The 16,049-nt window shown below is 42.8% G+C and overlaps 1 protein-coding gene across 2 annotated transcripts in view; it reads right to left on the bottom strand.

The window, feature by feature from the left end:
- Positions 1-802: 802 nt before the first annotated feature.
- Axdnd1 (axonemal dynein light chain domain containing 1) overlaps positions 803-16,049 on the bottom strand; it is a 71,908-nt gene continuing 56,661 nt past the window's right edge. For both annotated transcript variants that reach the window (NM_001430801.1, NM_001430802.1), the window contains 5 exon segments: positions 803-1,058; positions 2,405-2,646; positions 3,801-3,883; positions 6,809-6,910; positions 9,880-10,143. In NM_001430801.1, the coding sequence (NP_001417730.1) occupies positions 991-1,058; positions 2,405-2,646; positions 3,801-3,883; positions 6,809-6,910; positions 9,880-10,143 (759 nt within the window). In that variant the 3' untranslated portion in view covers positions 803-990.

Below are 16,049 nucleotides of genomic sequence, written 5' to 3' on the forward strand. Positions count from 1 at the left end.
GGTGACTTGTAAGCAATGTCGAACCCATCCCTCAAGACTGTCCAGGGATTCAACATAAATAAAGCTGGGAACTCTGGAGTTAGTGCTTTTCTGACCTGAAAGATCAGGCAAAGGTCTAAAATCTAGGAAAGAAAAACAAAGGAACACCAGCCATGGGGAACCAAAACAAATGTAGCAATCTTTCCAGTAACCACTGGAGCGGGAAGATACACAAACCCAAGAAGAGCAGAAGCAGTGAGTAGGAAGGAGCCCTATAGAGCGACAGCCACAGAATCTATTTGTCGTTCCCAGCCTATTCTTATAAGACCATCTTCCATGCCTGTACACAGTCAGGAGCACGAAAAGGACCAGTGAATGAGGTCGTCAAAGACAGAAACTGATTCTGGTGAGTTTCCAGAAACATTGTTGTGCTGAGGAAGCTGTGGGAGCCAGGGCTGGGAACACAGTACACAGGAAATTCCGCCAGCTGGGGATTCTGACACTGTCAGGTCTGTGTGTTCTGGAGGACGGATGCCCCTTCCAGGCCTCAGTCTCATTGTCTAAGAAATGAGATCAATAGCATTTCCCCCTACCTACTTAAAGGATTATCATGGAGGTCAGCGAGATCGTAAGAGTGCCTACAATCAGAAAACTCAGATCTGTGCTGATATGTACGCAAAGGAACGGGATCCTCTCTGCTGAGTCAGGACCTAGAGCTGCTTATTCCCTTCCTTCCAGAGCTGAGTCTATGGCATTTTTTTTCTTCATAGAAATGAACGCTTTTAACAGAGCTCTGGGGAAAGCAACTGAAGAGGCTGGCATACTTTCTCATAAGCTGTTTTTAATCTGACAAGTAAACTCATATACCGACTTCCTATGGCCTCTGCCATGCTTCTAATGGCTGTTGCTAAGGGAGCCCAAGCGGGTGAGCCGCGTTGCCAATGCTACAGCTCAGCAATCCTTAGGCATGTTCACGGACACAGCCACCGTGAACCCCAGTCTCCGGAGAGGCTATTTGGGTTTGGTCTTAGATTTAGTCCGACTTCCAGAAGTTTCAGAACTGTCCATCGACTGTGCTTCTAAAGAGACAAAAACGATTAGAATATGTTATGACTGGTATCCTATATGTGCTAAAAGTTTTTAACTTCAAAAAGTATTAAACGCCATTTGGCCTGAGTAAGTCCAATCCAACTAATGACTAAATTGGCTATTCAGAATTACGTGTGGCCAGTTAATTACTTGATTTCATGGTCCTAGGATAAAGGATTCCGCAGCTGGTAACAAAGAAGAGATTATTCAAGCAGAGTTAGTCTTCGGTGTCCTCGTTTGCTCATTCCTGCGCCTGTCTGCTGTCTCCTACCCTCTCTAGCTCTCTGAACACCCACACTGAGATGCATCTCGGGATGAGGACAGGAGACCTCTAGCCATCAAGCCTGCTCTCATAGCATGGACATTAAAAGGTGACTAAACATGAGGGGAAAGTGACAGAGGTAGTCTGAAGGATTCAGCTGTTTGTGGGAGCTGGGTGTCATCTCCACCTACTCACCTTTGTTTGCCTGCTGTATTGCTTGTGTGTGTGTGTGTGTGTGTGTGTGTGTGTGTGTGTGTGTGTGTGCGTTAGAGAGTTGTATGTGCTGTGGTATACATGTGGAAGTGAGAAGGCAGCATTGTAGAAACTGTGCTTTCTCTCCACCTTAACATGGGTTCTAGGGATTGAAATTAGGTCATCAGTCTAATGCCTAAGTATTGTTAGACACTAAGCTATCATGCCAGCCCTAGTTTTTGTGTTTTTTTTTAAGATGGTGTCTTGCTTTTGCACAGACTGTTGTCAAATCCATGAGATCAAAGCAATGCTGTAGCCTTAGCCTACTGAGTATCTGGGACTACAGCACACACCACAATGCCCACATAATTTCTTCAGAATGAAATTATTAGGTAGAAGTAAATACAAGCTTCAAAGGAATGTCTATATATGTACTATCAAATTTAAATGTTTTCCCACAAGTGTATTTATAGAACTCTATTGCTACTTAGTGTGTGTGTGTGTGTGTGTGTGTGTGTATGTGTGTGTTGTATATGTGTATGTGCAATACATGTATGTGTGTGGTGCATGCATTATGGGGATGGTCACCTGTGAACATATAAAGGACAGATGCTGATGTCAGGTGTCATTCTCTAGCAATCTCTTTTTATCTTTTATACTTTTTGTGCGTGCGTGCGCTCGTGTGTGTGTGTGTGTGTGTGTGTGTGCGCGCACGCGCGCGTGTAGGTACACACGCACATGCACACATTGTAGGGTGCACATACATGTATTTGTGCATGTGGAGCTCCTATACATATATAATAGATGTAAAATACTCATGCTCTTAAAATATTTGTGGTGCAGTCAAGTTTTCTTCATAAAAATGTAAAAAACGAGTCTCACCTTTCTTTGTGGATTTTGGGGGCTTTTTTGTTTGTTTGTGCTCATCTCCTTCATTCTCTCCCCTGTTATCCGGGCTCTCCTCCTTGGGGATTTCTATCTTTATGTGTGACCCCTTTATGGTTTTCTTCACCAGCTCTTCTAGCTCCTTCTCTAGATCTCTGTTTTTCATGATGGTGTGATGAAGCTCCTCGTTCACCTCATCAAACCTCTCCTCTGCCTCTCTGGTCCTGGCATCCATCTGTCTGGTGGGGATGAAGTCCAGGGAAATAACAACAGAGGGTGGTGAGAAGGGGTCCTTCCTTCCCACAGAAACTCCTGTGAGAGCAGCGTGAGAGAAGATGTGCCTGTCTGAGTGTGGGGGCGTGGGGCATGGGGCATTGGCCACAAGTGGAGACCTGAGGCCTAGGAGCTACTCCACACCATGTCAGAGTCACCAGAGTTCTCACTTCTAGTGAGATTGGACTTCAGTCTATCTGAAGATCTCAGATAATTCAATAGCCAGAGAACCCTCATCAGTAGTTGCTTTTAGCTTCACATAATTAATAGAACTCAACAAACTAAACTCAGCAGTGTCCTTTCTTTTCTAGCACCTCTAAAACTAGAATTTATAATCAAGAAAGCCAGTATGAGACGTGCTTTCTACTTATGAGAGTACATGGTAGGACTGGTAAGAAGGGTCAGTGGCCTAAGGACTTGCTGCCAAGCCTGCCAATCTAAATTAATCCTACATGGCAGAAGAGCAAACTGACTTCTGGAAGCTGTCCTTTGATCTCCACATGCAACGCACCCCCCCCCACACACACACACATATACACACACATATATATACACACAAACATACATGCACACAGATACACACACATAGACACACAGATACCAGTACATACACATAGCCATATACATACACAAACACACACATACATAGGCATACACAGACACACACATACATGCACACACAGTAAATGTAACAAACATTAAGTGTAGGGTACACATCACATCTGTATGAGAGAGTCTTCTCATATTTGTCCGCCATCTTGGCTGTATTGTATTCCCAACTCTGGTTAGAGAACATTCTTTCTCAAGCACACTACTCTCTCCCAGGTCCATTCTTTTCCTTAAGTTGTCTCCCACTGACTTGGATGGGAGGCAACTTCCTTCCTGATGTAGGTACACATTACAGATATCCACACTAGCTACCACCTCCACTGTGGGCTAAGGAAAGATTTTCTTGCCACAGCAGTACAGTTCACTGCCTCAAGCCAATGATTTTCAGGTAGCTATCCCACTAGTGAGAGCAAAGCAAGCAGGACAGAGGTAAGCTAACAGGTGTGGGCTGCTTGGCCACACTTCTGGCCAACAGGCTTTATCATCTTACCATCGTGGTATCTATACTTACATTAGCTTGTCCTGCATATGTTCAAGTACATGCATTATTTCAAGATACTTTGGCTCCAATACACCTTGCTTAGCTGATTCTCTCTGACAAAGAAAATGTGTGAAGTGACTGGACAGTTATCGGTCTGTGTCTTCAGGAATTGTCTAAAATATTCTTTCCCATTGCTCATATTTATCTGGTAGATGACTGCTCACAACCCAATCACCAACAACTCTATGGGCATTGCCTGTGAGCTGATAGCACAGCAGATTCCAAATCAATAGAGACAGGTAGATTGGAAAGGGAAAGACACTAGTGTGGGGGAAGGAAAGGTAGGAGAACAGTAACAAAATAAGAAATGTGGGAATTCTTGGAAAGTAAGAAGGGTGAACATGTCTCTCTAATGAATTAAAGGAAACAGTTCACCATTTGTTACTAATAATTCACTGTTCATAATTCCTCTTCCTTCCTGCAAAACACTGCAAAATCCAGCAAGACTTTTACATCCCTTAGGGAATGCCATAATTGCCCAAAGGTGTGAGCTTGGCACGCAGAGAGAATACTGGGGTAGGTCAGTGTCAGTGCACTGATTTGTATGCAGCAGAGTTCACAACTGGTACCTGGCACACCGTGCTTGTATTCATGACCTCCTACTGGAAATGAGCCTCTTCTGCCTGAGTGTCTGACAGAGGTGAATGTGGAGGCACAACTCACAGAGGTGCATGCGGCCTTTCCTTACCTACACCCGTCCGCTATAGCTTTAAGCCCGTCTCTCTCTGGGACCTTCTACCTTTGGCGTGTGGGGCTCACTCTTCCCAGCCTTCCTAGCAGCTTTGGACTGGTCTAAGCTCTCTGGCTTAGAAGTGCCTCTGCAAAGGTCTGTATCCAGGCCCACTGTCTGTAGCTACCATTCGTACCACCAAACTCCCTGCCAGATTTTGTGCCCTAACTGCTTTTGACACATTTTTTTTCTGAAGCCACCTTTTAAGGAGTCTTCCCTATTGTTATAAAATGGACAGATCAGTCACAGCTCTTCTTATCTCTGCCTGGGGTATAGTATGATGGTGTGAAAATTCAGACCAGTCCTTCAGCTCCAGCGATAGGTAAGGGAAGAATATCTAATCTTGGGTTTAAACAATACTACAGAACCCAAGTCTGCCTCCTGTTTGCCTCTCCAAGGGCTTTCACATATGATCAGGTAAATTCTCTGATATGTCTATGATTCCTTGTGGACAGTCAGGACCCAAGAATTTAAGATGACCCTGATGTAGCCTGTTTCTAATGTGTTGCTAGCTGGCTAGAATAGTTGAGCTCCAGGCAACCCTGTGTGCTGAGCCCTCTCAGCATAGCCCTCTGGTGGTACCTGCTGAATTTAAACATTCCGTATCTCCACCAGTTGGTCTGAAATCTCAGAGTCTCAGTTTGCTCTGCAATGAGATGTTGAAATAATTGTGTCCCAGACAGGGACCCGAAATGCTGCTATGCCAAGCATTTTAAGAGTTAATAAAATTAAGCCTTTCCCAAGGAAGAGAGGTGAGTCAGCACTGCTTATTGGATCCGAAATGTCCCCCACGGTCATATGCTAAGCACCTGGTTCCCCGCTTGTGGCAGTGTGGGACATAATGGAGATTTTGGGAGCTGGGTCATTTGTGACTTACCTTGGAGGCTACATTTTGGTCCCTTTTCTATCCCTTCCCCTTCCCCCCTCCTCTCACCTCCTCTTCTTTCCTTTCCCACTTTTCCTCCTTTCCTTCTCTCCCTCTTCCTATGCCCTTCCTACCCTCCTCTCTCCCATTTCCTGCCACTGAGGAGGGCATCCCTGCTCTATCACATGCCTCCTGCCACACTGTGTGCACACTGAAGCACCGGCACATTGGAGCCGAGGGATGGATGGAGGTGGGCTGAAACCCCCGGAGCAAACGGCGTCGCTCTTCCTTTTGGCTGGCTTTCTCAGGCACTGGGTCACAGGATAGACGTTAACACAGGTAGCACCCCAGAGCAGTGAGCCCCAGACCAATGGTCCTCAGTTTTGCCCCCATAAGCAGTAGGCTTCTAGCTCCCTTCTGCTTCCTGCCTGCCTCCAAAATCTGACCCCAATGCCTCCTCTAGATGGAATAGCCAGGTTTTTACTTCAGGGAAACAAGTTCAAGAAAGAACTGTGTTGGCTGGGCCCGGCATCCCTGCAGTTTATTTTCAAAGGACTGGCCTTAAGATCCTGTGTTCCATTTGCACCGTCATCCTTGAATCTGCCTCAGAGTTGTGCTGACAGACATAGAGCACTATTTCAGACACTCCTCACAGGGCTCCGCTTCAGGGAAATGTGCCGCTGGCCCCACATGACTTATGCAAGGTTTTCTATCTTCGGTGGATTTTATCGCCTAACAATGACCTTGGATGAACTCATTGCAAACACTTCCACCACAGGCCTGACCACCTAAGTGCTCTCCGTGCCATCCACTGCTCTGCTGACAGGCCTCCTCACTTCCACAGGCAACCACCCAGTCTAAGGAATCACATCGTCAAACAATTGAAAGTTTCCTAATTTTTCTAATGGAGCAATTTGGTGATGTATATTGGTTTCCTCCCCCAACCCAGAAAAATACACATTATGAACGCACACAGGAAGTGTAGCACCAGATTTCAGGAGATTGGTAGAATGAAGCCCACTGCAGACCCCTAAAGTGATGGTGTTCTGCAGAGAGCTAGAAGCCAATCAAGGGCTGCTTCAGCCTACCATGGTCCTATAATGAGCTTTCTGTGGAGACACAGAAGACAGAGAATGAGGAGAATTTGTTTTGGTTTGGTTTGGTTTGGCTTGGTTTTGGTTTTGAGTTGCTTTTTTTTTTTTTTAAGTCAAAATGGGAAAACAAGAGGCTTCCAAAGACAGTGCTGGAAGGAAAAAAAAAATCTGCAAAATATATTAACTAGGAATCACCGGGGAAGAACTCTTAAAAGCTACATTAGACCCTTATTGTTATCAAAGAATATGAAGTAGTTTTAGATTTCCTAGTTGGATTTAAGTTACATACCCAGGTTAAAAATATGCCTTCTTCAAGCAGAGGTTTGCTATGAATATTTTCATCTTTCTTAATGTATCGAATGGTTTTCACGTTTGTAGATGTCGAAGGTTCCTAGAGCACAGGAAAGCCAAGGACCTGTTAGCCAGTCAGTGTGACACACAGCACAGCAAGTCACCCAGAGCCCTGTCTGAAACTTTAGCTTCCCATTTGTCTCTATTCAATAGTGTTTGAAGGTTAGCTCCAAACACAGACAAAGATGGGGATGGGGAACTGGGGACAGGAGGAGACAATTTTGAGTAAAATGAAGAGGTTCATCCCAGACCGCTAACTGGGATAGTTACTGTTGGCTATCAGCTTGACTGCATCTGGACATCAGGAACTAATACTCAAAAGCAGCTGGGCACACCTTCTTAATTAAATCATTTGAAGTGGGAAAACCCAGTTTTAATCTAGATCTTTTGAGGTGGGAAGATCCACCTCTAATCTGGGTCACACCTATCTAAGTCCTTTTTATAGGCCAGCACTTCCTTTCTATAGGTAACTTATATAAAGGACCTAGAAGAAGGAAGCTTCTCTTTTTGCCTGCTTGCTCTCACTCTTGCTAGCAAGTCTTTTCCTTCAGGATTCAAGCCTATACTGAAGGCCAGCTGAGATATGACTGAACAACTGCTAGATTCGTAGATCTTGAAGCTCACTGCAGACCCCTAAAGTGATGGTGTTCTGCAGAGAGCTAGAAGCCAAGCAAGGGCTGCTTCAGTCTACCATGGTCCTATAATGAGCTTTCTGTGGAGAAACAAGAAAAAAAGAATGAGAATTTTTTTATAACGTCAAGATGGAAAAATAAGAGTCATATATGACTCCCTAATACTAACCCCTAACCATATATCATACCATATAGAGAGATAATATATGTGTGTGTGCGTGTGTGCATGTGTGTATGTATGTATATATATATATACATAATATATATGTATATACATACAGGTTGACACACACATATATAATATAATGTATATATGTAATATATAATATAATATATATATATATATTCCCTTCCCCTAGAGAACCCTGACTAATACAGAAACTCAGCACAGCCAGAAAGGCAGGTAATAGGAGGCACAATCACAGCATACAATGGCTGTCAGCATAAAGGTGTGTTCTAAGGACTGTGTAGACACAAGGGGGCCCTGCTCACAGAAAAAAAAAATTGAAAATTGAATAGGTACTCATGAAGTAGAGAGGAAAGGGCCTGAAGTAAGTTCAAAGGTGGTGATAACTTTAATGTGTTCTGTAAATAAGTGGAAAAGTATTTGGTCTTCCATAAACCAAGCACTTTATCAAAAAATAAAACAGAAAATGCTTGAAAACAGAGGGCTGGGTGTTATACATAATTCTGTTCTGTCCCCTTGCCTCTGTTTTGAATACAATATAATCTGGGGTCAAACTAACATTTTAAAAACTTACTATTATTAGTGTGTGAGGCATGCATGAGTGAAAGAAGGAGGAAGGCAACTTCTTCATGGAGTCACTTCTTTCCTTCCACCTTTATGAGGCCTCTGAGGCTAGAACTCAGGTTGACAGCCAGCTTGCCAGTCTTCATGGCAACACTTAATGTGCAGAGACATAAATCAAGATGTGCAGAGAACACTGGGCAAGCACAGGCTCAAAGCCAGAGACAGTAACAGTCAGTCTAGGAATCGGGAAGGGCTCCTCTGCCACAGTCGTCTGGGTTTGAATGCTGATTCTGCCAATTGAAACTATATGGTTTTAGGTAAGTCTATCAACTTTCGGAGCTTAAACCTCCTCTCTATAAATTAAGCCAATATGTACCCTAAGTTGTTATACTAGGCAACGTGCACAGCATAGAACTCGTAATCTACACTGTTACTGTTAGCTGTCATTGTATTTTTAAGACCACTCTAAATGTCCAGGATGGAATTTTACTGCTACAAATTCCTCATGAACTCTAGAGAGAGATGAGAAAAGTTAGAGATTGGGAGAAGGAGAGAATGCCACAGCAGAGAAGCTAAAGCAGGGGCAACCAAAGGGAAGGTTAAACTTCCTTTTGGAAAATCTAGTAAGAAAGGGAGAGAAAAGCAGCAGCAGGCTGTGGGGTGGATTGTGTGGCTGTTAGTAAGAGGTGAATGAGTGAAGCTAATGGGGTATATTTGGGTTTAGAAAAAAAATGTCACAAGGTGTACTCATACACCTGCGGGTGTGGCTACAGTTGGAAGGATGAATACACCTTCAAGTGTGGCTACACCTGGAAGGATGAGTACACCTGCAGGTGTGGCTACACCTGGGAGGATGAGTATACCTGCAGGTGTGGCTACACCTGGAAGGATGAGTACACCTGCAGGTGTGGCTACACCTGGGAGGATGAGTATACCTGCAGGTGTGGCTACACCTGGGAGGATGAGTATACCTGCAGGTGTGGCTACACCTGGGAGGATGAGTATACCTGCAGGTGTGGCTACACCTGGGAGGATGAGTATACCTGCAGGTGTGGCTACACCTGGGAGGATGAGTATATCTGCAGGTGTGGCTACACCTGGGAGGATGAGTATACCTGCAGGTGTGGCTACACCTGGGAGGATGAGTATACCTGCAGGTGTGGCTACACCTGGGAGGATGAGTATACCTGCAGGTGGTGTGGCTACAGTTGGAAGGATGAATACACCTTCAAGTGTGGCTACACCTGGAAGGATGAGTACACCTGCAGGTGTGGCTACACCTGGGAGGATGAGTATACCTGCAGGTGTGGCTACACCTGGGAGGATGAGTATACCTGCAGGTGGTGTGGCTACAGTTGGATGGGGAAAGGAGGTTGAAGCAATCAACTTCCATCTTCTATTTTTGTTATCACTTAGTCTTTGGAAAGATAGAGGGAAGGAAGAAACTTATGCTAAATAATCACATGTCATTTTTATTTGCCTTCTTGGTTTTTTGATTGCATTACTTTGTTTTGTTCTCACTGAGTTGCCAAGTCTTGAACTTCAAGACACAAAAGAGTCCTGTGTCAGCCTCCCAGGTGACTGAGATTATAAGCACCCATCACTATGCCCAGCAAATAATCTTACCTGTTCTGTTGTAACCTCTGCTTTTGTTGCTTCTGCTGCTTCTGTTGCTTCTGCTGCTTCTGTTGCTTCTGCTGTTTTTGCTTCTCCTGCTTCTCCTGCCTCTGCTTCTCCTGCTTCTCCTGCTTCTGTTGCTTCTGCTGCTGCTTCAGATGGTGGTGGTGGTGCTTCCTTTTCTTGAATCTTAGACTTCTTAAAGTCAATTTCATCATCAGTATCATCACCAAGAGAAGGTTTTTCTGGGTCAAAATAAATTTTTGTGGCTTCCTGTGCAATGTACCAACAGTATTAGACAATGTATTTGCACAATGTAATTCATGTATGTAAATATTAGCAAATGAGCACTAATCCTACAACTGAGTATTCTGCTATGAAAAAGGACACAGACAGGGCAGGGGGTAAGAGATGGCTCAATGGTTAACAGCACAAACTGCTCCAAGCACCTTATCCAGCAGCTCAGAATCACCTGGAGCTACAGCTCCAGGGAGATATGACAGGCTCTTCAGGCACCAGCACTCATGGGCACAAGTCTACCCAGTATGGATAATTAAAATAACAATAAAGCTTTATAAAAACAGAACACAACTGGTGTCCAGGGCAGTTCCTGTCCTCATAAAGGTCAGCATTTGCAGATGGCACAATCTTATGACAGAGCCCAAGGCAGGAACATCTGAGCTACAACATGTTGTAGACCAGGGTGGCACAAGGCCAGTCAACATCGGGGCAATAATGGCAGAGGTGCAGCCCTAATGCAGGACTGAACTGTCATTTCAGGAGACTGGATTGTTTCCAAAAGGTGACAAGACATCCAAAAGGCAGCAGAACAATTTTTAAATTAATCTGATTTAAATTTTAAAACGATCCTTCTCACAATAGGAAACAGATCAGAATAAAAGGAAGGAAGAAATCCAAGGAGAGAGTGAATACAGTGTTGTAACGTCAAGAGAAGGGTGGTCCAGAGATACTGAAAAAGTGCTTCTTACTGACACAAAATGGTTAGGGAAAGGGTGCATCTTGAGTGACACATAATTGGTGTCTTATGACAATGGGCAAGGTTGAAGAAGCAGGTTTGGGAGTGATATGACTTCTTGTAGGCATAATGTTATGTGCACTTTATAAAGATTATTCTTGTATTATTCAAATGCTGATTTCTGTGTTAACATATCTGATTGCAACCTTGTTCTGATTGCAACTCCTGTCCCTCAGTGCTGTGTAAACATTGCTCCCCATTTATTTCCTGATTGGTCAATAAAGAAGTTGATCAGCCAATGACTGAGCAGGGAGAGAAAAGGTCTCTGCTTCCTCCCAGCCAGAGAGAGGAGGAGAGAGAGAAAAACTGAGGAATCAGCTTCCGGAAAGAGTCCTAGAAACACCATGGAAAAACACCTGGAGCAGAGAAAGCCATAAAATGCAAGGATTGAGAGGATTTTGGCTAGAAGGTAGTCAGATTAGTTTGGAGGATTAATATAGATTAGTACTGCTCAGTTGTTGTGCCCTTAAAGCTTGTTATATAACTCTCCTAGTCCTGTCTCAATTATTTGGGAGCTAGCTTAGTTAAGACAAAAACTGCAACATTTATTTTTTAAAAATGTGACTAAAAGTTTCAGTTAGCTGTGCACGTTCAAGGCACTATGGAGATGGCTAAGTGTGAATAAGCATCTGAAAGCTAGAGTTCAATTTGGGCTAAATATTTAACAGTTATATTCATTTAGTTAAAGCCAAGAAAATAAATCGCATTTTCACATAAACTTGTGGTGCAATGACTTAAGACAGAAATTTGTTACATAAAACAGTAGAGAAGAAAAAGGATCCCAAAAGTAGCCCCAGAAGTCTGAGGGTTACCAGAAGAGCCCAGAGAGAAAAGGAGTTAACGTTATCCAATGCCTGAAAGGTGCCTATTCAAATACTGACCAAAAAAAGTCCACATACATCAGAGTGAGGGTGCAGAATGCTAAAAGCAAAAGGGGATCTTAAAAGTCACCAGAGAAAGAGGATGGATTATATTCAAAGGAACTGACAGCTGAATTCTCCATCATTTATTTTGGAACAGTAATATACAGAAATCAATAGAATAATGTTATCAATGTATTAAGGGAATTGTAGAGCTAATTGCAAACCTTTGAAGCAAAAATATTTCAGATAAGCAAAAAGCCACCAGTAGATAAATTCTCAATAAGAAAGAAGAAGCGAAAGAGGAAAAAGAGGAGGAGAGGAGAACAAACAAAAAATTTAAAGGATAAGGCAGAAGAAAAAAGTCTCCATATGCAAGAGCTGAAATTTCTGAAGACATTAATTGGTAGGTCAATCTATTGATTTTAATTTTTACTAATGTTGTTTTCCCTAGTTTCCTTCCTTCCTTCCTTCCTTCCTTTCTTTCTTTCTTTCTTCTTTCTTTCTTGGTTGGGTTGTTGCTGTTGTTGTTTTGTTTCAAGACAGGGTCTCACTATACAGTTCTGACTGGTCTAGAATTAACTCACTGTGCAGAATTTAAAAGATCAGCCTGCCTCCTGAGTATGAGGATTAAAAGCATGCCACCAGACCCAGCCTCCAACATCTTAAAGACAAATTACTAAAAAGCTTCCTGCTAAAGTCAGAAACAAGAACAAAGGAGCCAGAGAGAAAGCTCTGGGCTTAGGTCCTTGTTGTTCTAAGGACCCAAATTCAGTTCTCAGCACCCAGCCTGTAACTGCAGCTCCAAAGATTCCTTTGCCCGTTTTTGGACTCCAAAAGTCACCTGCATGAGTGTACACACACACACACACACACACACACACACACACACACCCATACACACACACCACATCTTTTAAAAAGAAACAAGAGAAAAAAATCTGCTTGCTATCTGTTATTTATCATTAAATACATTAATACATTGAATAAGAAGAATTCAACACAATTTAACAATTAAAAAACCATTAGAAAGTATCAAAATTGAGCTGGGCAGTGGTAGTGCACGCCTTCAGTCCCAGTACTCAAGAGACACAGGCAGGGGGATTCCTGTGAGTTGAAGGCTAGTGTGGTCTATAAAGCAAGTTCCAGAACTACACAGAGGAAGACTGTATTGGAAAAGCAAACAAAAGAAGCATCAAAATTGATAGTAAAACATCAAACCATTAAGATTTCTAGATAGGGCTGGAGAGATGGCTCAGTGGTTAAGAGCACTGACTGCTCTTCCAGAGGTCCTGAGTTCGATTCTCAGAAACCACACGTGGCTCACAACCATCTGTAATAGGATCAGATGCCCTCTTCTGGTGTGTTTGAAAACAGCTAGTGTACTCATATAAATAAAATAAATAAATCTTTAAAAAAAAAAGATATCTAGATAACACTCCCCAAATTAGGAAAAGACAGTAAAAATAAAGACTGAGTAAATTCAAAGAGCATATAAAACTAAAATTCAAAGGTTATAAGAAAAAATTAAAATAAAATATTCAGACATAAATTTAACAAGAAATATGCAAGATGAGCGAATTATTTAACATTTTCAAGCATAAAAGTACACAGTATACCCCCATGTTCTTGGATGGGACATTTCAGCATTAGAAAGTTGTCTGTTGGGGCTGGGGATTTAGCTCAGTGGTAGAGCGCTTACCTAGGAAGCTCAAGGCCCTGGGTTCGGTCCCCAGCTCCGAAAAAAAGAACAAAAAAAAAAAAAAAAGAAAAAGAAAAAGAAAAAGAAAGTTGTCTGTTCTGAACTAATTTTAAAAATTTTTTTTTCTTTTTCTTTTTTTTTTGGAGCTGGGGATCGAACCCAGGGCCTTGCGCTTGCTAGGCAAGCACTCTACCACTGAGCTAAATCCCCAACCCCTTAAAAATTTTTAAAACTAGTTTTTAAAAAGTCATTTTTCTAGAGTTAGATTGTAGCACTACATAAAGAATAAGTAAGAAAAGCTAAGAAATGTTGGAAAGATTAAAGATTCATGAGGAAGTCTGGTTCTGTTGAACGCTAAAACATCAATAATGAAACATCGTGGCGTGGGGCTGGAGAGATGGCTCAGCAGATAAGGGCTCTTTCAGAGAACGTAGGGTTGGTTTGCAGTACCCATGTCGGGCAGCTCACAACTGCCTGCAACTCCAGGGGATCCAACACTGTCTTCTGGCCTCCACAGGCACCTGCACTCGTACACATGTACCATGCGCACACACACACACACACACACACACACACACACACACACACATACACACACACATAATTTTAAAAATAGAAATAAATCTTAAAAAGAGGGATTGGGGATTTGGTTCAGTGGTAGAGCGCTTGCCTAGTAAGCCCAAGGCCCTGGGTTTGGTCCCCAGCTCCGGAAAAAAAAAATCTTAAAAAGAAAATATGTTGTAATGGTTCATGAATAAACAGATCAAAGAAAAATAGAAAATCCAGAAATAGGCTTTGATTGAATATTGCCAAGTGTTGGAAATTTTATGTCAAAAGATATTAACTCAAGCCCTGAATTAAGATGTTTAAAAAAAAAAAAAAAAGGAACTATCAGCAGTTGGAAGGAAAAGATAGAGGGAGACACAGCCCATTCATCTCAGTAGAAAGACTAACATTCAACGCCCAACTGCTTATCCAAGCCACATGCATCATTTTTGAAAGCGTCTCTGTCAGCAGATATTCAAACCTGGGCACAGTGATCAAGTGTGCTGCGTGCTCCCTTAAGAGTCACGAATCTAATTCCTATCAGATTGAGTTAATCACCTAGAAGGTGCCTTCTCCTTCTGTGCTCATGTCTCTAGAGTTAGGTGTACTTTCTAAAACACTTTGTGTATTGGTCGTTTGTTTGATATGAGGTATTTTGTAGTACAGGCTGGCCTAGAACTTGCTGTGTAACCAAAGATGACCTTGAACTCCATCATCCTGCCTCTTCCTCCCCAGGGCTGGAATTAGATGTTTGTCACCATACCCAGCTGATTCTGTACACATGGTTCCCCTAGGTTAGCAACCACACTCATGCTACTTTAGCAAGTTTCTAGTATTATACTACGGTTTAAGATTTATGATGTCAGTGAAAGCTTTCAGTGGTTAATCCAGAAATAATTCTGGCTACAATCTGGTCAACCTAGAAAAGGTTATGTTAAGGATGCATACTTTTTTAAAGGCAATATATAAAGTCTTAAAATGTTTGTCTAGAGACATCTCCTTCCTCTCAGACCCAGGGGCATTAATGCCATCAGATCATACTGTAGGGTGTGGCTGTCATAACAGGAGCTTCTTAAGATTTTACCAGAGGTAAATGCCAGTCAGTCAGAGACTGAAGGACTATGTGACAGTCATTAAATGAGTGAGCACTGCTCTGGAATCACTAGTAAGGAGGTGGTAGTTAAAAACACAGGATTAGCCAGGAGTGATTGTTCACACCTGTAATCCCAGCACTTAAGAAGCCGTTGAAGATTGTCACAAGTTCAAGGCCAAGAGGAGCCTATCCTGAACAGTTTGAGCCAGTCTGGGCTGCAAGAGACCCCATCCCAGACATACGAGAAACTGGATGGATACGATACCATGTAGAGATGTACAAAAGGTAGCAAGTGCACCCTAAGGACAGAGTCTCCACATGCCAGGCACAGGCAGAGGTAGATGATGAAAACAGGGGTAAATAGACCAAAGAGGATGAAATCCAGAAACTTTGTCTTATAAGGAGCGTTAACCAAAGGAAGGAAGAGTTAACAGAGCCACATGCTAAAGGGGAGCAGGTTAAATGGGGGAACCGAACATTCTAGAGCAGGCAACAAAGTTACTAGTGACTCACAGTGGCCTTAGAATTTTAACAGACCCCCCTGTGCCAGGGGCTAGGACTCAGAGGTTACTCAGCATTCATAGGACCTGGGTAAGATCAGTGAGAATGAGGTAAAACAAAACAAAACAAAAACAACAAACAAGGACGTTTTTTAGAGTGGGAGAAATGTCCGTGTTTATAAAGTATTTTCAGTTAAGTTAGATGGAACCACTGGGAAGAGTTAGAGATGCACACACCTTTGGTCCCAGCATTCAGGAGACAAAGGCTGGTGGGTTTCTGTGAGTTCCAAGCTAGCCAGAGCTACAGAGCGAGACCATGTTTCAGACAGACAGACAGAGACAGAGGGAGAGGGAGAGATAGAAACAGAGAGAGGTAGATTCATAATCCTGTGCTGCGTGTCACCTGCTGAATGGGCTGGAAAGATGGTTCAACAGCTAAGGC

This window comes from Rattus norvegicus, chromosome 13 (genome assembly GCF_021556685.1).
Source record: "Rattus norvegicus strain SHRSP/BbbUtx chromosome 13, alternate assembly SHRSP_T2T, whole genome shotgun sequence".
Taxonomy (NCBI): Eukaryota; Metazoa; Chordata; class Mammalia; order Rodentia; family Muridae; genus Rattus; species Rattus norvegicus.